Source organism: Aricia agestis, chromosome 17 (genome assembly GCF_905147365.1).
Source record: "Aricia agestis chromosome 17, ilAriAges1.1, whole genome shotgun sequence".
In the NCBI taxonomy this organism is placed as follows: Eukaryota; Metazoa; Arthropoda; class Insecta; order Lepidoptera; family Lycaenidae; genus Aricia; species Aricia agestis.
In genome coordinates, this window is record NC_056422.1 from 6703351 (window position 1) to 6727374 (window position 24024).

General features: G+C 38.0%; 1 protein-coding gene across 7 annotated transcripts in view; it reads left to right on the forward strand.

Moving 5' to 3' along the window:
- Positions 1–23720, forward strand: part of LOC121735256 (rap1 GTPase-activating protein 1) — a 330446-nt gene extending 306726 nt beyond the window's left edge. For 6 of the 7 annotated variants that reach the window (XM_042126023.1, XM_042126020.1, XM_042126024.1 and 3 more), the window contains 12 exons: positions 944–1122; positions 13616–13760; positions 14194–14469; positions 14998–15179; positions 15990–16084; positions 16852–17065; positions 17399–17541; positions 18165–18261; positions 18369–18543; positions 19717–19752; positions 20745–20893; positions 21910–23720. In XM_042126023.1, coding sequence (XP_041981957.1) covers positions 944–1122; positions 13616–13760; positions 14194–14469; positions 14998–15179; positions 15990–16084; positions 16852–17065; positions 17399–17541; positions 18165–18261; positions 18369–18543; positions 19717–19752; positions 20745–20893; positions 21910–22047 — 1829 coding nt within the window. In that variant the 3' untranslated portion in view covers positions 22048–23720. The remainder of the gene's footprint in view (positions 1–943; positions 1123–13615; positions 13761–14193; positions 14470–14997; positions 15180–15989; positions 16085–16851; positions 17066–17398; positions 17542–18164; positions 18262–18368; positions 18544–19716; positions 19753–20744; positions 20894–21909) is intronic. The other variant, XM_042126022.1, reaches the window with a different exon arrangement.
- Positions 23721–24024: the final 304 nt, after the last annotated feature.

The window sequence follows — 24024 nt, forward strand, 5'->3', positions numbered from 1 at the left end:
TTTTATAGTTTCATTTTATGGATTCATTTCGTTGGAACTCTTGGAAGTCATAATAAATATAATAGAGACACTTTTAACACAAAAATAAGTTATGTTTCTCATTTCTGTCTTGATCTTATTTCGCTTGATATCTTTCCTTGCAAAATTCTGTAACCACATTTGATATTATGATCTAATAGATTTCGTTCACACAAAAATTCGTTTGTCACTCGAGTATAAGTACATTTTTCACGATAAATAATATAATCCTTTCCCGGGTCGCAAAATATCTCCAATCTTCTTACCAAATTTCATCTGAATAGTTTCAGCGGCTTAAACGTAAAGAGCTGGTAGTAGAGAGATACACTTTCGAATTTATAAAGCGAAGTATGCACTAAGTATGGACTGAGTACGGATATAAGTATGGTAAAGGTAAAGCACATAGTACGTTCTAAATCTATTGGCTCTGTTGACGAATTCGACGGTCAGTTAACAATAGGGATCTTTATTATTCAGTCCCCTGTAAAACGACACAAAGACAGGTCTAGACGAGCACTGTTCCCAAACACATGAAATCTTTAGAAAAGTGTCTTTGTTAGGTCGGAAGAAAAATTCAGATTTTTCTTTGGTTATTGTAAGATTTTGTAAGATTGCAATCTTAAATGCTTGGTTGCATGTAATTATAAACTTTAATGATGATTTATGAAGCCAATTTACTGTAAATAATCTACCATTAATGTGAAATCTCGAACCCTAACATAGCGAATCTCTAGTTATAAGTTATAACCTACCTTAACATAGAGCTAGCTAGCATAGAGTAGTTTCCGTTAAGAGTACGACTGATCGAACCTACACTCTTGTACATACATGGGAATGCACAAAGACGTGTCTGAACAACTCGGCCTTTAGGTCAGTCATCACGAACGCTTACCAACTTTGAAATAAAACTCATATTTCCTTGCAGGTATACCCCCGTCCATCGTGCTCCCGCCGAACGGCGGGTACTGGGTCGACGGGATCGACGAGGGAACCCCCGAGGAGGAGCACGAGCGCCAGCCGGGGACTCCCCGCCAGGGCTCGCGACGACACAACATCGACACAGACGACAGCGCCAAGTACTACCGCCGCTTCTTCTTGGGCAAGGTGAGTTATGTTATCTAATTAGTGTTATGGGATATACGAGGGGTTCCCCGAGAACTAGTCAGATGTTAGACTTTAATGTTGCGATGGCGACGAAAGTTGCTTTTCATCAGGTGACCCGTTTGCCTCATTTACCCCCTTATTTTATAAGAAAAGGAGATAGAGTATGAATAGGAAGTGCCCATTACTACATTCGCTCTTTGACTTACGAAAGGAAGTGTTTGTTTGCTTTAGAAAGAAGCTATATTATGTTCATGTCAGGATCTCATACTACGAGTACCTTAGACCAATTCTTGTCAGAAGTAAGAAGCAATTAGGCCCTAATTGCTAATTATAAGGGGCAACCATATGGCAACCATAAAAGATTTGTGTAAAACAAACTTACCTCTGATTTCGAAACAAGCAATTCAAGAGTTTAAGATATAATCACGACTATCAGCCATCATGAGCTTTGGAGTTGAGTAACAATGCGTTAGTTACCCAATTGTATTCAAACCTCAAGCATTAGGCGTTTATCACGATAATATTGTGAATTGTATTTTAATTTATAGTATCTAAGTACAGATAATTCAGATTTAAATTACTATTGAATTTCCATGACAATGAACTTTATGTCCCTGGCATAAAGCTGAAATAACTGAGCGGGGTATGCGCCAATCTTGAATGCAAGGCTCAGAGTAATTTTGCACGTGTTTGTAAAAAAAAAAGTTACGCAAGCCCGCCTTGACATTTAGCGCGCCGCGCCGTCTGCCAGGATAGGGCTGACAATCATGAGATAATTTGGTACACATTTTGTTGATGCTGCGAGAAATGATTTCTCCAAGCGTCAGCCCTGGCGTTGGTTGCCAAGTGGGGCATAGCGGAAGTGTTATTTTTATCATTGCTTAAATTTAAACGAGACATTTCCACTCGAACACGTTTTCCGCGAACGTGTATATTATGGCCTTAAGGCCTTCATATTGCAACGTGAAAAGTCGTCGCACTGCAATTTAAATGAGCCATTTTAAACTGAACTTTATTAACTACTAGCTGTCCCGGTGAACTTCGTGTCACTTTAAAACCTTCCCTGGACTTCTACGAATATTTTAAGACTAAAATCAGCCCAATGCGTCCAGGCGTTTTCGAGTTTTAGCGCGACTAACACATTTGAAAATTCATTTTTATATATATAGATTCAAGATACACATTGGATTGGCAGATATACCCGCTATGTTGGGTTGCCTGTTCCAAAGAATGGCTGATAATAAAATTCATCGCAATGCCAACGTACAATGTGCATTGACCCTTAGAGGAAGTAAGTAAATTTAATTTTTCTTCATAACTCAGTATTGCCAAAAGTGGATAATAGGCGCTTTAAAAATACAGGAAGAATTTAATCGGGCAGTTAAGTTTTTAAGTACTTACAAAGTTGCAGATTTCCGCGAAGATCCGAAAGTATTTCTTTATGAAAGTCGTAATGGTCACTACTCGCTCACATCAGAATATAAAGATAGTTTTAGAAAATGTAATTAACTTATTTAAAACGTCTGTGGAGTATATTGTAAACTACCTAGTTTTAAACTCATGGTAGAGACAGTAGCTCTACTATGAGTTTAAAACTATAGTATTTTTCGATACTCGATACCCACTACCGTAAATTTTTAATATGTCAAATTTTACAGCGGATACTTGTGGAACTAAAATCGCCATACTAAATATTCACGTAGTCGGTATCGAGTATCGATAAATACTATAGCTTTAAACTCATGGGAGAGCTACAGGACATCTTCTAATTCCTATAATTCTAAAACCTGCAAATACAGAAATAAATTCTGAGTAGTAGTCAGAGCTGAATATTGGGAGGCTGGGAAATGGGAGCAGGGATTATCATACTAGCTCAGAAACGATTAACTACACTTTTTTCGTCATAGTCGTGAGAATAACGTTAGGGTAATGATCAGCTACATCACAGTCGCATTTTAAATGAAAATGGTTAGCTTATTAAAACCGTCGTACGGCGTACCTACTTAATTTCATAGTTAACTCTTCAATGAAAAGATGTCCACAGTAACGTCATATGCGCCCAAGATGATCACCGAACAATGTTAACAGTAACACGTGTGAACTTTCTCATACCCACGCCTAACCAACCACTGATTTTCGTAACTGTTAGTGGTTGGGTATACTCGAACCACTAGCGAATTAATGGTCAAGAAAGTTTGATTTATAGGGCGAAATTTAGCTGTGAAAATTGAAACAAAAAATGTAAAATTATTATACTACTCAATTTCGGATCCTATTACTTATCTTTTGCTCTTCAACGATTAACATTTAATACAAACAGGCATTGATGAAATATAACTCTAGGCACAGCTAGGTTTACGTAGTAACTATGTGTATGTGTAATCAAAAGTACTAACTTCCTCCGATTTAGCTCCTCGAAATATCATACTTCATGAATCATGATTTTCTTACATTTCATAACTATTTATTTACTTAAGTAAGTTTTTTTTCTCGGGTATAGCAAGATGTATACTAGTACGGAAGCCCTAGAAAAACTTTTTTTTTATTACTGTCAAGCTAATTTTCTGTGACTAGCTTTATTTTGATAGACGAACAACATTTTTATTTGCGAAAAATCTTGAAAGTGGTAGCTAACAGAAATAGAAAGCATTTCATACTTTGACTTGATGGTCCTAATATAATATGGATTGTTCTATTTGTAGTCAACCAAGTTTTGTTGATTACATTACCCTATAACGGAACCGTAACGAGCTGATTTTTTGTTTATTGATATATTAATAGTCATATAATTTAAGAGTAATATTGTCCTAGTCACATATAATAAAACAGTCCATATTTTAGGACCATCAATTCAAGGTATGCAATCCTTTTTATCTCTGTTAGCTACCATTTTCGAGATTTTTCGCAAATAAAAATGTTGTTCGTCTTATCAAAATGAAGCTACTCATAAAAAAATTTGCTTGATAATAATAAAAAAAAAATGTTCTAGGGCTCCCGCACTTATACAGTATAATATGAAAGTAATTACGTAGCGTGCCATTACGTTAAAATATTTATAATTCTAATTCCCAAAGTTTATAAATTAAATGAGTTACATACATACAGTTTATTACTTTTATAATCCAAGTTATTAATTTACAAAGTCATTAACATTTTCCAAGGACTATTCTATAAATTAAGATTATGTACTGCTCACAATAAAGCTTTTAAATACGAACATACTTTAGGGCCATAACTTTTGCGATAATTAAAAATGTTTCATATTTACTCCGTAATTTGTATTAAAAACTCCGCTTGGGAACGTTAGCTAACATTTCGTTTGTTTGAATTGAATATTGTATCTAACAAAAATAATTATTGTAACTACGTATAACGTTATATGTAGTTGTTTATATCAAACTTAAAATCAATATATTAATACGTGAACCAAAAACTTTGTAACCCTTTTGACGAAAAATGGGGAAACGTAGTTGAATAAAATTTCGCACAGTTATAGTTTATATGGTGAAGGAGTGCATCGAGCTAATATTGTTTTGAAATTAAGCTTTTATATCATACATTTTTTTAACAAATAAAACATTACACACACTACAACACACACACTAGGAAAAATGACAGATTTTTGAGTGACAAGCCTATACATACGAATTATACTCTTTTATTTATGATTGAAGTCTGTTGACATCAAGGTGACAAATTGAAAATGGATTATAGTTTTTTTTATTGAATCTGAGAGACAATGTTTACACGACCTGTCTGAGATCAGCTGAGTCCCAGAGAAAAGGATTTAAAAAAAATATGATGATAAAGTCAATATTTTTTACAAAATATAGGTAGTACTTAGTAGGTAGTCCTAATGTCGTTGGAACTAAGGTCGAATTTCGACCATTGGGCGATCTCTAGTAATAATTATTACAGTAAAATATTTGAACTATAGTACGAGTAATATAGATCTGTCTGTTTGCTATCTTTTCACGCTCATACCGCTGAAACTATTAAGATGAAATGTATTCAGATATTTTTAACACCTATGTCCTTTACATAGGATACTTTTGTTCCTCTAAAATGGTTACCGTGCGATAAACGACGCAACAAAGGCCAACGCCTGGTTAAGTGCATTGTTGATTTCTAGCTTCTCTGTCTGAAGATATTATCGAATACAACTTGCCTAAAGACAAATCTTAAATCTAGGCACGTAAACAGCAATTAAAATAATAACATCATTAATGCGTAGACGTTCGTTAGCCGTCTGCAGTGGGAAAAGTTGCGTGCGCGACGACGCGGAACGTTCACGCCCGGTGAGCCAAGATGGCCGCGATAACCCTACAACGAAATACCACTATAGAACGATAACTCTTATAAATGATTTACACTCGAGAGACGAGCTACTATCAGAGAAGTTGATTCGTAGACAAATGGGATCCTACTTTCGTATTTTGTCAGACTCGGCCGACAGATCACGACGTAGCTTCGCCATCTACCTATGAACCAATTTATAATTATGATGGTACGCGAGTAGAGATGCCAGGCGGGGAACTAGGCAAGATTGTAAATCTAGTATTATACAAATACCACTCGAATATGGCTCCAGTTAGGGCTATGCCTTATATAAAATTAGAGAGTCTTAAGATAAACAATTGTAATACGAAATATTTGCTTGTGTGTGTGAATCTCTAGGTGTTAAGACTTTAGTTTTGGTAGGCTTACAGTCACTACACGTAGCTAGGACAACGAAGAAAAGTGAGCTGTTGGTGTGCATTTTGTGGCACCACTTTTTAGACTCAGTTACTCTTCCATAGTATGGTATTTCGATGCTGTATGTACACTATCAGTTACCCACGTTTTCTTATACTATCATGTAAACGAGAAAATTAAAATATGTAAAACTAAACTAAAATATTTTAAACTTTTAGTTTTTTTTATATTATTTGTTTCAAAAATAAATTAAGTAAGTAATATAAGAAATACCTGTTGGTCAAAAGCCACTAAATTATTCCATGTAAAGCAATTAATATTTTTGTAAGTAACAAAATTACAAGAAAATATTTTTTGTATTCTACCTTTACAAAGGTATCAGCTTTATCCTACATTTCACAAGCTTTTATTCAAATTTATGAATTGCGTATCAAATGTAAGGGTCGTTTAAAACTTTTTTGGCGTTTGCATAAAATATCGTGCTCGTTTACATCTGAAATTTCCGAGTTAACCATGCGGTGGTAGGGCCGGTAGAGGTCAATCCGACCGAGCCAGACGGATGCGAGCCTATGATAACCGAGACTACCTGATTCTACTGTAATCCTAAGTCGATGCAGCATCGATACCGTTTGGAAGAAGTCTTAATATAATGAAGTTGAGACCGTACCAGGTGTTCATTACTATTTACAGGCTGTAATAATTTACTGCAGAGCGACGCGGCGACACTTCAATTCCCATTTTCCCATAGTATGTCGTGTCGCGTAGCTTAGTCGTAGCTGTCGCGTAGTGCTATTAAGCTCGTATTATAGTTCCATAACTGATAACATTTGGCTGCGAAGTGTTGCGCAGCTCTGTAACCTATTAATATCAAACCAACAAACACTTCTGATTGGTCGAAACGCCAAAAGCCGATTATTATGCTTATAAGAAAACTATTTCGTAATTCGTTGTTTGATAAGAACCGGGACAGGATCGAAGCTATATTGATGTTGTATTAACCTAGCAGATTCGGGTACACGTTAATAAGTTACACCAGAAATTGAACGATACCGGTATTATACATATTATATTTTGTGACGATACGAATTAAACTACGGATTGGATCGCGGTGGATATTAATGCGTATATTAATTGATGATGTTGCAACTTTTATCGCATTAAGGCGTTATGTGCTTCGTGAAAATGAGAATCGAAAACGGTTGATCCAAAGTTTATAATTTTTTTTAACTCTCCTTTAAAAGGACATAGGATAGATTTTAAACGTGGGAGAGCCATGCTTCGGCACGAATGGGCCGGCTCGACCGGAGAAATACCACGTTCTCACAGAAAACCAGCGTGAAACAGTGCTTGCGCTGTGTTTCGCCGAGTGAGTGAGTTTACCGGAGGCCCAATCCCCTACCCTATTTCCTTCCCTACACTCCCCTATTCCCTCCCCTTCCCATCCCTACCCTCCCCTATTACCCTATTCCCTCTTAAAAGGCCGGCAACGCACCCGCAGCTCTTCTGATGCTGAGAGTGTCCATGGGCGACGGAAGTTGCTTTCCATCAGGTGACCCGTTTGCTCGTTTGCCCCCTTATTTCATAAAAAAAAAAATACCGTACCGTGCAAAATACGGTTCGTGATTGCTAAACGAATTTCAACAAAACATCGACGCATAATTGAATACCTATATTATATATGGCTATAATCTATATCCTATCAAAGCCCCATAAAGAAAGTTTCAATTTTTAATAGAAATTAAGCAATCATCGAGCGAAGATTAAGGTCGGATTCTTTTCATTAAATAAGACGGATGGGCGCGGATGACAAAAGAGAGTGCTGGCAAATGAAAGATTTAAAAGATAATGATAGGCTGAAATGATTCCGACGAATAAAAAAAGATGCGCATATTGTGACGGGTCGCTGCGGAGCGGGCTGTATTTTGCATTCATGTTTTATGACCGATTAGATGACGCCCGCAACTGGTTGGGCCAAAATTCGTTTATCGCGCGGGAACCGTACATTTTTCCGGGATAAAAAGTATCATATTGTGTCCTTTCCCGGGACTCAAAGTATCTCCATACCAAATTTTACCGAAATCGGTTCGGGCGTGAAGAGGTAACAGAAAGACAGACAGACACACTTTCGCATTTATAATATTAGTATGGAAGTATGAATATGGATTGCACGATGTGTCATAAAAATTTTATAAAAATGCGGCATGCAGCGCCCCTTCAGAGTGTACGCGTACCTTAAAACTGCGTTACATACGGTTATTGCAAAAAATATCTCATGAGTAGAGAAAATGTGGCTTATGAATGTTTATGACTTCCGTTGATAAATTTCATATCTACATATGAAAGTCATAAAAATATACGCACTACGCACTCCTTACGAAGTGCGTATAATTATTAAAAAAAAATAAGTTTGTGGTGATTTATTTATATTCTAGACATTTTCACAAATTAAAGAGTTTACTCATTAAGAATTCTTTCTCCCATAAAACATCCAATTTGGTTTTTAATTACATATTTCAATACCTACCTCAAATATTTAGAAACCATGAATTTTAAAATAGGGCTAGGGAAATCATGCTAGCTTCGAAGGGTTGACTGATTGGGTTGGGAATTTTCTTCTACAAAAAATAACGTTCGAAATATGAAAATTCTGAATGATAACTTTCTTTAAAAAAATACATGGTTCTCGGAGATTGTCGCGGTAAAGCATAATTTATCAACTTTATGCGATTATAATTCGCATACGTATAGTCGCACGTACACAAACACCATATAATTCGCATACGTATAGTCGCACGTACACAAACACCGTGCCGAAGTCTGGCACCTAGCAATTACAAATCTCTCTTACCAATAACAATAAATAATGATATACCAGTGTATAATTTGTACATTCAGGATTTCAATTTTGTAGGAGGAGTAAATTAAACACTCAATCTGTATCACCGAACACTCTACTCTCGGCAGCGGCTGGTGGAGGAGTGGGCGACAGCTCTCACGTCTGGCGACCATATTCTTCAACGCCCCACCTTGTTAGGCGGCCATCTTTATTTATCAATACACTACACGCAGCGCATTTAACTTTCAGGATTCGTTTACTTTGTCTGCCAAATAACATTTTCAACGTGTGTCTAAACACACTAGGCCGAAGTTACGCGGCTGAAATTCCGCATGATTCCGCCCGCAATGTATTTTAAAGTACCGATGACACACTATTCCGTCGCGTTCCGTCCGTATATTGTATGCGTTTGACATTGCGGACGTAATCATGCGGAATTTACGCCGCGTAACTTCGGCCTAGTGTGTTTAGACACTTTATAGCAATGATATTCTATGTTATAGACAAAAAAAGGCAGACCTTGTATACACTTATTTCTTTATTAGTAAGGAATAAGGGTGTACGTTTATACTTCCGTTAAAATTCCTCCTCAAACGCAAAACTACGTAACGTTAACTGTTACAACTTGTGTTATTAGGAGTTGGATTGAAAATGTTAGCGCTAAATTAGTGAAGTTCTGACGAGTTGCCGCTAGTGTGTGGCTCAAGTCATCAAGTGGTCCGACGGTAGTGTGCGCTGGGGCTTAGAAACATTGTTTGAAGCGTTGTGTGAAGGTTTAAATTGTTTGTTGGTGTTAAGATTGTAGAAATCACCAGTAAAGTACAAATTACTGGCAATGAGTTAAAAATTTAGATAATGGGAATTGGGGGTGAAATTTATTAATAGTTTATTAAAAACGGAAACAGTTAGTTTAGAATGTTAATACTTACAATGTTTTGGACTTTTGGTATTAGAATATTAAAAACACGATGAGACATCGTCAAATTCAAGAATATTATGTCAATGATCAGGAAAAAATCGCTTAAAAACATCCATGATTCATGATTCAAGTTTTATTCAAGTTTATTTAACACTCAGATGAAAATGATTCATCACTACTTGCAAAATCGAATCGAGATATTAAGGTAACGAAAATACAAAATGGGGGTAGTTTGCAAAAACCTCGATCCATCACTGAAGGGTATTGACCTCGCCCTTTCAATTACCATCTTTGGCTTTCAATTTGCGCCCGGAAAAGATCAAATCGGGAATTGCTGATTGATGACGAGTTTATCTATCTTTTCATGATCGTAAACGATGTCGTTACGATCCCTCCTAAAGAGGACGTTTGCTCAAAATTAATGGGTAGCCACTAGCCAACTAGCAATTATTGCGGCTACCCAATGATAATCTTAGGCGATAATTGATAAATATGCGCACCTACAGGTTTGTTATTCATATTTAGTCCATTATGACAGAACGTGGATAGCATGAAGGGAGAAATAAAGTTTAAACTGGCCTAAGTGCAAACTTAATAAAAGGATCCACACGTTAACATCATCAGTGTTTTTTACTATACAGAATTACAAGACTTTTTTAAGCCTGACGACAAAACATCGTACAAATATAATTATAACAGCTGTATAGTGTAAAGAATTAAATATATTCTATTTCTTATAGGGTTTGCATTTTAGGTTAAGTACAGAAAAAAGCTTAAATAGGCAGCAAAAGAGAAACTTTCAGACCGTAACGGATTATTATTATATACAAAATTTCATCCCCTATTTTAACCCCTTGGAGGTAGAATTGATCAAAATCCTTTCTTAGCGGATGCCTACGTCATAATATCTACCTGCATGCCATATTTCAGCCCGATCGGTCCAGTGGTTTGGGCTGTGCGTTGATAGATCACTATGTCAGTCTTTGAGTTTTATACCTATATTATTCTTACGAGTTACGATCACGTACATTGATCAATGATCATGGAGGCAAGGTTTTATTACGAAGTTACGACACACTATAAACTGTTAGCTGATTAACACCTTAGTGTGTGACCGCTGTAGCAAATTACTATGGGGCTCGTAAGTCTTATGTTAGCGTATTCATAAGTACGATACGATCATACGATATGAGATCGGGATATTTTGATTTTTTTAGCGTTATCTAAAAGCGATTAGCGTTCATATATTTCTTCATATTTTTTTATCCTTTATTCGTTCATCTTTTGTAAGACAGTTTAGTTTTTTAAAAAGGTTTTTCGAGGTTGGTAATCTCTGTCGATTCTGGCTTACAGGAGTAATAGTTGTGAAGATGTGATGAAAATAGCCTTTGGTTGCATAAAGGAAAATAGAATATATCTGATTTACGAATTTCCACATATTTTTTTACGTTGCGATGCGATCGTACGATATCGTATCGTGTTACTATTTATGTCAGCGTGTGTGACCGGCGACCGCTAGCAAATTACCGAAATACAATGTGGCAGTAAACCTTGCCCTCCTTTACACTTAATGAAATTGTATCACAAGATTTTAATTACACAAATTAATTATGTACAAAAGGTATCAACAACAAGGTTTTGACCAAAGTTGTTGAAAAAAATCGTATGTTCTAAATCTAAATACAAGATAAATCATAAAACCCACTTTTCATGAGTTTGTGGGTGTTTTGCTAGTTTGGCATTCATCGTAACCAGCTATCACAACAAAATTAGTGCCAGGTATCAAAAACAGATTTTTATAGGGGGCGCCTTCTGCATCTAATGTACTATCGAATAAATTGATGGTCCTACGCCACGTGGTCTGTTTATGTCAATTCAATTTTAGTCGTGAATCGTGATCTGAAAATTAGGTTTGAGTTTTGACGTAACGCAACCAAATTATGTAGGTCCGCCATCTGCCTTTTTTTTTATTAAATAAGGGGGCAAACGAGCAAACGGGTCACCTGATGGTAAGCAACTACCGTCGCCCATAGACACTCGCAACATCAGAAGAGCTGCAGGTGCGTTGCCGGCCTTTTAAGAGGGAATACGCTCTTTTCTTGAAGGTTTGCAGGTCGTATCGGTCCGGAAATACTGTTGGTGACAGTTCATTCCGGAGTTTTACAGTGCGCGGCAGAAAGTTACGCGAAAAACGCACTGTGGAAGAACTGCCTACGAATCAACTTCTCTTCTTATACAAAGCAGCAGATTTTTGTTTCATTTAGGCAAGAGGTTGAGACTTGATTGGTAATAGTAGTATTAATTATTTTGTTATGGCCCGAAACAGAGTAAAATATTAAGTAAACTTATATTTGATTTGTATTGCATAATATGACTTATGAATGGGACAATTTGCTATGAAACATTACACTGTCCTAGATTCGTTTGATTGAAATAATACGTTTATATCACAATAACAAATCAATTTACTGTACCTACTGGCTACCCAGTACTCATATTGCACTGACATAATACTTTCGTACAATTTGCTATAAATTTATTTTATTGTTGCTTGTACGTTGCTTTTAAGTGGGCAATCGACATACCTACGTATCAATTATTGCTATATCATTTTGAAACTGAGCTTTTCAGAGTATTTTATACTAATACCTGTGTACATTAATAATAATAATATCTATGGACGCTTCACACCACGTCAGTCTGGTCCTGTCGTAAGTACCTGAAGGACTTGTGTTACAGGTACCAGACAACGGAAATATATTTAATACTTTTATACTATACATATATTTAAGATTTTTATTATATGATACACATATTTAATACACATCCATGACCCAGGAACTTTGAAAACTTTTAGTTCCGTCGGCGGGACTCGAACCCGCGACCCCCGGCTTGAGCTACCAACGCGCTTACCACTGAGCCACAGAGGTCGTCATTTTCAATATTAATAAAGTAGGCACATTGCCTACTTTATTAATATTATTATAGGTAACTAATGGAATATTTTTATGGTAATGGTGAAATATACTACCTATGTTGCCAGCTACGCGCTATAGAAGGTCTACGGTCTACCCTAAGTTTTCCCCGTGTCCTTTTCTATGTAGTGTTATTGATTCCAATAATATTAAAATAGGTCTAATAATCTGTTCAAAACAGTCATAATAATATAATGAAGCAAATAAATTCTATTAATTAGCAAACATTATAATTATTATAATATTGTGCTATCAAATCCCATGGAGCCTCGCTAATAACCTCAAAATATTTCCTGTTACATTTTCAGTCGATAGCACCTAATACCTAGAATTGAAATAAACAAGCTTAATTGGCGGATGTTGTTAATTATTATCGTAAACACTATTTGTTATTGTAACGCTTTTAGAAATCTATGTATGATAATAATAATGGCTACAGTTTTTGTTTATATTATAATAGGTAAGTATACCTAGTTACTTACCTATTTGTGGCTATTAATTTCTGCAGGCTCATGAAAGATTGTTTGCAAAGTAGTTACGGTACCTACCTAGTATCTTTATTAATAGACTTTTAGAAAGCCGTAGGCGATAGTAGTTATTCTCAAAATATTCAGTCGAAATAGTGTAAAATAGCGACAACCGTCGTAGCATCGTAGAATTATCATTGATCTATCATCTGATGCTTAAATCTTAATGTATGATAAGGATAATCTATATATTATTCCATCCAAGATCCATACCTTAGATGAATGATTGGTCTCGCGCGTGCGCGCGCGCGAGACCAATCATTTATCTAAGATCCATACTAATATTATAAATTGAAAAGTATGTCTGTCTTTGTGTCTGTATGTCTGTTACCTCTTCACGCCTAAACCGCTGAACCGAATTACCTAAAATTTGCTATGGAGATAAGTACTTTGATTTCCGATAAGGACATAGATACTTTTTATCCCAGAAAATGTGTGGTTTCTGCGCAATAAACCAAATTTGTTGCAACGGAGTTGCGGGCGTCATCTAGTATTCCTGTCTTCTTCCAAACCTGATTTTAAACTTTATTTTTGTTACCAGGAACACATAAACCTGGTAGGGTTCGACCCGAACCTGGGCCCGGTGGTGATGTCGCTGAAGACGGAGAACATGGCCGGCCAGGACCACACCATCATACTGCTGCGGCTCAAGACCAACACCATGCACGGGATCATCCCTACACCATGTGAGTAAAATTGACAGGTCTTTTTGAATTTGGATCTTTCCGGAAATCGCGAAGTGGCATTGGATCGAGAGGATTGGACTTTGAGGGAGGCCTTTGCCCAGCAGTGGGACAACATAGGCTCTTAAAAAATGATGGGTAAGTACATACTCAGTTTTACCCAACTGCACCAAAGACAACATCATGGTCGCAATCAGAGACATTTATGTCAACTCTTCATTAAATTAAAGTTAAGTAATCAAGATGTCTATGAGTGCGGCCGTTACGATGTCACTGGTGTGGTGGTACACCAGAGCTGGTATTTTTTTATTCAGAGTTAAACAAATTCCAAATTCAAATCTAATTCTCAAACAAGCAGTCGCGTTGATGATTTTTTAAAAAGTTACAGACACAACTTTTTGAATTTAGAAATCCAAATTCCAAATTCGAATTCCAGCATCCGGAGCGACGCTCTCGCCCCTGAAGATGGCGAAGATGTTGAACGTCGAGGTGAACGTCGACAACTTCACGGCGGTCATGTGTTTAAACGCTTCGTCGTTAATCGCGGCGTACGACGAACACGTGCTGGTCAACACGTTCAAGTTCGGCGTGCTGTACCAGCGGTACGGGCAGACGACGGAGGAGGAGATATTCGGGAACAACGACACGTCGCCGGCGTTTGACGAGTTCCTCGACATGCTCGGACAGAGGATAAAGCTGAAGAATCACAAAGGTATTGAACACTGCTATTTCAATCTCTATTGGATTGAATTGGAAATGGATTAAATTGACTCGATCCAGTCCCTAAAAACAGCAAAATAGTTATCTTATTTCTCATAAGTATTATAACTACGTACACGGTACACCACATACGAAAAACGACTTTTTGAGGTTTACGCAATCAGAAATTTTCTTGTTGTTTTATGTTATCAGATTGACATCTATAACATACTTTGCCCGATTCATAGTTAGTACAGTTTGGGAATCTTTGACAGCTTACTAGTGTCTAAAATATGTTTTAGTTTGACCTAGCCAAATACAAGGATTCTAAAAACATTATAACCGTCATCCGTGGCTTGAATGCAGACATTTCTGTTCTACGTCATTTATAAGCATGCCATGACATGGCTAGCCTCTTTTCAGCAGACACAACGCTTAAAACCCTCTATCGCTGGCAAGAATGCAGACATTTATTCTCCTTTACTTTAAGATTCCAAGGGTATCTAATCGTTCAGTGGCGGTTCTAACGTACCCCTCACAGGTTACAGGGGCGGGCTCGACATCACGAACGGCCACACGGGCACGGAGGCGGTGTACGAGCGGCACCGCGACCGCGAGATCATGTTCCATGTGGCGCCGCTACTGCCGCACACCGCCGGCGACGCGCAGCAGCTGCAGCGGAAACGACACGTCGGGAACGATATCGTGGCGATCGTTTTTCAGGTAACTTACACTTCATATGGCCCACGATCCACAAATTTCACGCGGATTCGGAAAATTTAAAACGCTCGCCGCACTGGGCATTGACCGTACATTTAGCATTGTAGTTTACAAATCCGAGTCGAACAGAAATCGTGAAGCGCCCTGTTGGAGCGTATTCTTATCAATTGCATCTCGGGTAGATTAAAAGGCTGTTCCGACGCGCCATGTTAGCAGGCTCTCTTACTTGCTCACCCATGTTCTGTGCGAGACGGCCTGCGCTGCGAAGCCTTCTAAGGTTTTTTTATACCTCAAATACGTCTCTCATAATTTGCGACATTTCTTACCTATCCACCACCGTATGGTCAGACATAATAATATTCAGTTTACCACTTTAAACCCTAACCAAGAAATAAGGTCAAAAGGCGTTAATCCGGCACTGTCTTCGACTGTTCCTAGACTTTTTTTTTATGAAATAAGGGGGCAAACGAGCAAACGGGTCACCTGATGGAAAGTAACTTCCGTCGCCCATGGACACTCGCAGCATCAGAAGAGCTGCAGGTGCGTTGCCGGCCTTTTAAGAGGGAATAGGGTAATAGGGGAGGGTAGGGAAGGGAAAAGGGTAGGGGATTGGACCTCCGGTAAACTCACTCACTCGGCGAAACACAGCGCAAGCGCTGTTTCACGCCGGTTTTCTGTGAGCCCGTGGTTCTCCGGTCGAGCCGTCCCATTCCTGCCGAAGCATGGCTCTACCACGTAAAAAGACTTCTAAGCTCTATCTTTTAAGTAACTTAAGTTTTTAACCCTTAAAAACTATTCTGCTGTGAATTCCAGGAAAAAGCGACGCCGTTCACCCCCGACATGATCGCGTCACACTTCCTGCACACCTTTGTCGTCGTCACGCCGGTTGAAATCGAAGGGGAGACCAGGTATGTATCTTGGACATTTTGCCATAAAATGTATTTAGTCATTATCGTAACTGGCTTTAAACTATTATGGACCATAATAACTGGTCTGCATCGGTACTAATTAAAGCTTCGTGAATCGTAATCATATTTATGTAAGCACTTAGCCATTACCAATAATACCACTTAGGTTGTAATCAGATTTTTCATAAGCTAAGTGTAAAGAATAAAAAAATAATAATTTTTAGTTGTAAAAATATTGAATTGCAAACAAATGGCAAAAATTAGTTTTCTTAATTTTTAATTTTTATAGATAAAAGTACTAGATAATATACTTAGCAGGGACGTCAACATGATCCAGGGGGGGGCGGCTGCCCCCCCCTGCCCCTCCCCCCCTCGGTACGCCCATGGGTATATTGATTGATATCTTCTTATCCATTTCGTATTTGTAAGAAATTAATCTGTGCCCACTTTGTTAGGTCTTTTCACTGAACCACTAATTAGGGGTTCACTTTGTGAACATCAATGTATTTTTTGAGACATAGCGATTAACATACAAGTTAGACCCAAGGAAGGGGCGAAGCCAAACGACCGTAATTTGTCAGTTGCGAGTCGCAGAATTATGGTTCAGCAGAATTCTGCTGCATTCAGTTTTATACAAAAGTCATGTTTGATTCATACGAGCGTAATTTTGTGAGTCATGATTTGTACGAAAACACGGCAGAAATTACGCTCGTTTGGCTTCACCCTAAGAGTTCTAAATCTAATCAATCGTTCATCTCAACTTGCAGGTACAAAGTGGCGGTAACAGCGCGCGTGGACGTGCCGTTCTTCGGGCCGACACTTCCTCAGCCTCCCATATTCCGCAAGGGACGGGATTTCAAGGAGTTTCTACTCACCAAGCTCATAAACGCCGAGAACGCCTGCTACAAGGCCGCCAAATTCGCTGAACTCGAAAAACGTACCCGGTCCTCCCTACTACAGAGTCTGGCTGAGAAACTGAAGGTAGTTTAAACATTTATATTTATTTCTTAATAATGCCCGCAACTCCGTTGCGCTCAAAATTTTTTTCAACAAAAATTATCCTATGTAAGTTTAAAGTCCTTTGCCGGGACTTTAAGTATCTGCATACAAAATTTCATCAAAATTGGTTCAGCGTGAAGAGGTAACAGACAGACAGACACACTTCCACGCCCAGGAGTCCGAAATTTTGCAGTATTACTTAAGGCCTTGTAACTTAGAAATGAAAAAAAAAACCGATTATATTTCCAAGTTTATTACAAGGCTGACTTATGAAACCTCAATTTTGGAAGTTAATGAATTGTATTGTATTGTAAGGACAAGACTATGGAGTTCCTCGGCACGAGTCGGAGCGAGGCGGGCCCGGTGTCGCCGCAGCCGGAGGGCACGCCCAAGCAGGAGGGGCCGCGCACCACGCTTATTGATACGGTTAAGCGGGTCTTCGTCATCAATAAAGTTAGGTGGGTATGAAAGGTATAAAGGTCATCGTACATTATACCGACTCGACGCCAACACAACAATACAGTTTAGGATTGAATTCTAAGCTTTTGTGACTTAGGAGTTAATTTACTAACTTGCGAACAACTAGTTGGCGACGACTGTCCACACGGCGTTAGTTGGCGAAACTCTTTTGTCCTAACAATATACCATTTCTATAACATGCTGTGTTGGGCTGGACTCGAATCGGTTCAATTTGAGATAAACTCAAACTGGGAAAAATATCTTAGGAGTTATTGCAGCCCAGGCAAGTGCGATTATGCATCTCGCGACAGCAATGCTGTTGCATTGCTGTCGCGAGCATACCCTGCGAACATTTTAAATTGTACCCTATTGGGTACAATTTAAGATGTATGCTTTCAATTGTACGCCGCATTGCTGTTGCAAGGCTAATAATTAACCGGGGCTGTTGAGGTTAAAAAATGCACATTCCATATTTATAAAGAAAATTCATTGCCAGAGTTCAAATTTTAAGTTCATACGTTTCTAAATCATATTTTGCTTTAATTTAAAAGTGGTTATATTATATTATACAGTATATAACATGAATATACTTAATTATTTAATTTATTTCATCGTATTTCAGATCACCGAGCGTGGATACGAATCTCTCTGGCGACAGCAGTATAAAGAGCAACCCTCTCAGCAAGAAGGTCCCTACCAATGATACTCCTACTCCCAATGTAAGTTTACTATTAACCATGCTCCGTACAACCGAAATTTTTATATAGGTTACAACTATAAACATCCTTCCAAAAACTACCAGGCTCACATAACGTCCGTATTCCAGAGCGGGCGTTCCAAATCCTCCGTGGCGTCGTCGTCAGCTAGCGCGGTGTCGGTGCGCTCCGCGGGCGGCTCCGGCGGCTCCTCCCCCGACGTGACGTCACGCGCCGCCGCCCCCCGCCCCCCGCGACACGACAGCGACGACTCCAGCCTGAATAGCGTGGAGCTGGACCCGCTAGGTGGGTGGTAACTTATTTTAAAACGGTTATCGACAGTATAGAACAGTATCTTCATAGAAATAGGCCACAAAACGCGTTTGGTTTGAATGTGTGCCTATACCAGGAGTTCCCAAACTTATCTCCCCAAGTCTCTTCACAACACCCCTATTTTTTATGGGTCTCACACCGCCCACCTTTAGGCCTTCAGCGCCCACAAGGGGGCGTTATTACCCACGTTGGGAAAGCCTGGCTTATTCGTTCGCTCACATTCCAACTATTCATGACGTTACTCAATAATTTATCCTACTGTTCTATTAAGACACAGCTAATGGGGATTGTCCATTTTTTTTTTTGCTCATTACAAAAACATTTCGCGGAATAAGGTCAGTGATCGTTTTTCTGTATATAAACGAAAAAAATACCCATTTGTTACTTATATTTTTGAACAATTATGTTTAACCTTAGTTTGACCTTCAATGGCGTTAAATTAGCAATAAATTCGACCAACATTACGTTTCGAACTTTTGGTAAGCTTCTCGTATCAGCTTTCACATAATGAGAACTTGCATTTGACGAACCAGCCATGATAAATAAGATTGAAAGGAAATTTAAAACATACTGCAGAGCTCAATTGGCCGCCGATGATGACGTCAGAGCGAAACTTTAAAAATTTATTGAGAAAAAAACTAGCCAATGAATATCAAAATTATTTAATTTATATTCTTAAAATACCCTATTTTAACGAAAAAAAAAATAAAAAGTACATGTGATTTTTTTGGACAATGCCCATTTTAAAAGAAACTGACTGCTAGTAGCTCAGTAAGGTGATAATATAAAAATTAGAAGTAGTACCTGAAACATTTTGCATTAGCTAGGAGTGATTTTAGACAATTCATAACACGTTTTAGTAACTAACATTACAAGTTATCAGTAGCGTCATTTCAAATTTCGTTCATTAAAAAAAACAATTTTTGTCACTAATCGGCTAGCTTTATAATAATATTAGAGCTTAGTCCCTAGATGAATATAAGATCCACTTGCTCATTTGGGCCAAAGCTAATCCTGTATTAAAATATATTGCCTTCTCTATCATGTTTACCTTGAGCATCAGAGAAAGCTTGTATATTTTAATCCACTATTAACTTTAGCTTACGTTCATGCAAGTTAGGCTTATAGTGTCGTTTTTTCAATCAGATGACAAGGACTGGCTGAGTTGTGGAAAAGCAACAGGTTAGTCCTGTATTAATGTACTCAATTGTAGACTGTGTTTTTGTATTTTTCATTTGCGAATCATTTCATGCAAATAGCTTTTTATAGTATCGAGTTAAAGTAGTTGTAGGCACTGCACCGTAGTAATTTGAAAGGTACCATCGAAAAAATTTATTCATAGGCAGTTGACAGACCAACGTTATTTGGTTGAATTATGTCAATTTAATAGTCGTGATCATAAAGTTAATATACCTAGCGGAATAGAGCAACAATCTCGAGCTGTCAAACGAAACCGAATTGATTTACATCTGTGTGTAAAAATATATGTTCGTATGTTGTTCGTATACACTTTCACAAGCATGACTGAACATGAATTCTATAAGATTAAATTGTCAACGTGCCGATAAGTGCCGACTGGATGTCAAAAAAAGAGAGCTGCTGTCATGTATCACACGTCTCTTTTTACCACGCAGTGTTACTGATAGTGACATCTCGCTTGCTCAGGCCTTTGTTTCTCAATTCTACTTGGTATATTAACTTTATAGTCGTGATCTGGGCTGGAATTGATATAACTCGACCAAACTAAGTAGTTCCGCCATATGTCTATGAATCAACTTTTCTGATAGTAGGTACTATGTTTACACAGTGGATTACCTACTTTATACGAAGGCATTATATCGCTGTCTTTATCTGTTACGTACCTTTTACATTATATTGAACGAAGATAGCGACACTGTTTATTTATCCGCTGTGTAAATGTTTTTATGACTAATTTAAGAAAAGTTTAGCTACTAAACACTAGATGGCGCTCTTAGGACTCTGGACTAAAGTTAATGTAAAAATGCTCGGAAATGGCGATAAATGTCTGAAGGGAGACAAAAAAGAGAAGTCCGCTAACTCCAATATAGACGGAGAATGGATAACGCAATAGCGGTTATGAATACATCAACTAACGAAACTTAAACTCCATTTATTGTTTAACTGAATATTAATTAATATGTTTATTTCTCTAGGTGCAGTATACGTGGACAGCGACACGGGTCTCGAGTCCATGTCATCAGCGGAGGCTGGCGGCGGCGGCGGCGCAGCGCGCGACGCCGACCTGCGGCAGGAGGTCTGCCGGCTCAAGAACGACAAGCTCGACCTGCTCAAACAGAATATTGTGAGTACTACATCATCATTGGCCTTTACGTCTGTGCCAGACGATTTACGGCGTATTGGTCTGTGTAACAGCTCTTTTCATGGCTGTGCAAGCCGATACGCGACCGACATAGACGACCACAGTAACGACAGGAGAAATTAGAGGTTGATGGTACAGAACTTTGATTTTTGTGTTTTTTATCTTTCAGAGCTTGGAACCAGGCATCATCGCAAATCTTACTACCCTCCATTATCCGTTTGCGCCAATCTGCTCTGTTTTCCGCGAGCCTCTCCCAGTTGCGGTGATCAATTCCGAAAGCCATCATGTCGCGCTTTGCACAATCTTTAAAGCGAAGTAACGGCCTTCCCACATTTCTTTTAGCATTCGCTACCTCGCTTAGCATAACACGTCGTGGTAAGCGAGAGGGTTCCATTCTGTACACATGTCCAAGCCAGCGTAGACGTCGCTGCTTTAGCAGTGCCGTCAAGCTAGGTAGCTGTGCTATTTCTAAAACCCTCTCGTTTGTGACCCTGTCTTGCCATGTCAAGCCCAAAATTTTGCGTAGGCAACGCATATAAAAGGCGTTAAGACGACGCTCTTGTTTTGCGTACGTTGTCCAGGTTTCGGCACCATACAAGAGTATGCTTAAGATTGAAGCTTGAAAAACAACAATTTTAGTTTTGGTCCTATTTATTGTGCCATACTCTCTGAGGAGTTTCGGTAGCGGTTACTTTAGGAGGTATCCAGTTCTATAGGTCTACCTGAACTTCGAGAAAGAGTGCTCAATTTCATGGCTTATATTCTTTGCGGTAAGTGGAGGAATGTCGTCTTCCAGTGCCGGACATTTTTGCAGTTGCTTCGCACTGCCATACTTACTTACATACTTAAACTTTTTTAAAGTTAAAGACTTTGAGGGTGAGCAGAGGGAATCAACTGTTAAAAATTTCCGGCACTGAAAGACGAGATTCCGCCACTTACCGCGAAAAATATAAGCTATGAAATTGAGCTTTACTTCATTTTTTTCTCTTTCATTCCAGTCATGGCAGAACGAGATAAAGTGTCTCCGGGAGCGAGTGATGACGCTGCAGTCGGAGCTGGCCGCCGTGTCCAAGGACAGGCGACTCCGCGAGACCGCCATCATCCCCAACCCCTCCACTCACGACTCCACCGCTTAAGACTTGGACGGAAGAAACGGGCCCTGAGGTCGTTGACCTCATTGTGTGGTCAACGGCCTCAGCCGATCAGCGTGGAAAAGACTGCTACGGACCGCTAAATCCAGCGACTGATTTTTAATCTGGAGAAGAAATGTCAGAAGAAGCCGACAGATGCTAGAATGCCCTGGAGTCTCGTGCGAGATTCAGGTGTAGCCATTTTGTGCGGCCGCTGCGCTAGTTATTTATGGATATTGATTTAATTTATACCGATTTTTTCGAAGAGATACTTCGACACGTACATCGAGCAATAAGCCAATATTATTTTATCACTTTTCTGATATTTGTGCAATAGCTTTTTATATTATTGTACGTTTACAATATTTTCTTGGTACACAATATTATTCGAAATAATATTTAGGATTTATGATAAACGAATTTTCTATAGTTATTTAATAATATATTATTTCTTTATAGTAACACTTTACAAAGAGTTTTGTAATAATTTGTTGTTACATTTACGTCGTAGATTATAAAACTAATATGCTTTTCTTATTGAATTTAGTAAAATATAGTTATTTTACATTTTTACAAAAGTATATTTAATTGTTTATTGTAAAAATATGTTTGTATAACTTAATTAAAACCGAAATGTTAAGTAAATAGTTTAAATCCTAGTGAAAATTAACAAAAGCCAACTAGTATCGATGTGTAAGACCTTTACGATCTACAAATATGTCGGTAGAACATTTTGAAAATATTACTTTCGCGATATAATGATTAGAAATTTTAACATACATTTAAAACACCTGTTTACTTAACTGAAATAACTAATTGTGTCTTCTAAAACTCAATGTTGTAGGTACAAAATTGCTTTCTCGATATTGTCATCACAGTAGTTAAATTCTGATTCGCACCAAACTCCTGAAGTTAGCTACGCAACACTCTCTAACTTCGCGGTGTACTTTGACTGCTATACTTTTATCGATGTATTAGGAATTAAGAAACGGTACCTACATACAGCCTTTCTCAGTAGAAGCCTACGCATAATGGTGCAAGATCTTATAGTCTATTAAATGTTAGAATTTATGAATAATATGTATTATTTCTATTTATACACCGAACAGCGCAGTGTAAGGAGTAAGCGTCTGCCTGATTTTAAGTTACGCGTTGTAAATACTTTATTAGTTTAGACTTTAATCAGTATTTTTCTTAATTTATACTTATGTAAGGATCGTTTCGAGTGTCTTTGAGTTTGATTATGTTTTGTTGTTGATTAATATTTTATGCCAAAGTTGACATTCCCCACTACGTAGCCTAGGAATATTTACCACAGTAGAGATGGATCACTATTGTAATACTTGTGTTTGTACCACGGACAGACAGACTGCAAGATATAAGTGTACCTGACCACCAAGGATTGTATAACAAAACGAGCAATATATATTTTGTATTGAAGTTGTTTATGAACTTGCAGTCCATATGTCTCTGGTAAATCCAGCTTAATCTAGGTTTACATTTAGTTTTGTATTAAATGTATTCTTTTAGATGTTCGTTGAACTGTTGATTAAAACACTAACTGTTGATTCGTCTTCTTAGACTTAAACCAAATATTGTGAGCGCGGAGCGTTAGAAAATATAGTTATAATAAGAGAATGATACTATTGAAATATATGGATAGTTAATTACTAAATAATCCTCGTTGTTTCATTTTTTATTGTAATTTTTGTTACGTAGTCATAATCACCCATAAGCCCCAGCGTAGGATATTTTATTGTCATAAATAATTATGAATATGATTTTAAACTTTATCTTCATTATTGTAATACATTATATTACATGGTATCGCTTGAGAAACTTGGAAAGTCTCGCGCCCGCGAGACTTGGGTAGAGATAAAGTATTCATAATATTATGACAAGGAAAATGCTCGCCTCGCCGCTGCCATTTCGGTGTGATTTGAGCCTAAGGGCCGCGCTACACCGGAATGGCAGCGGCGAGGC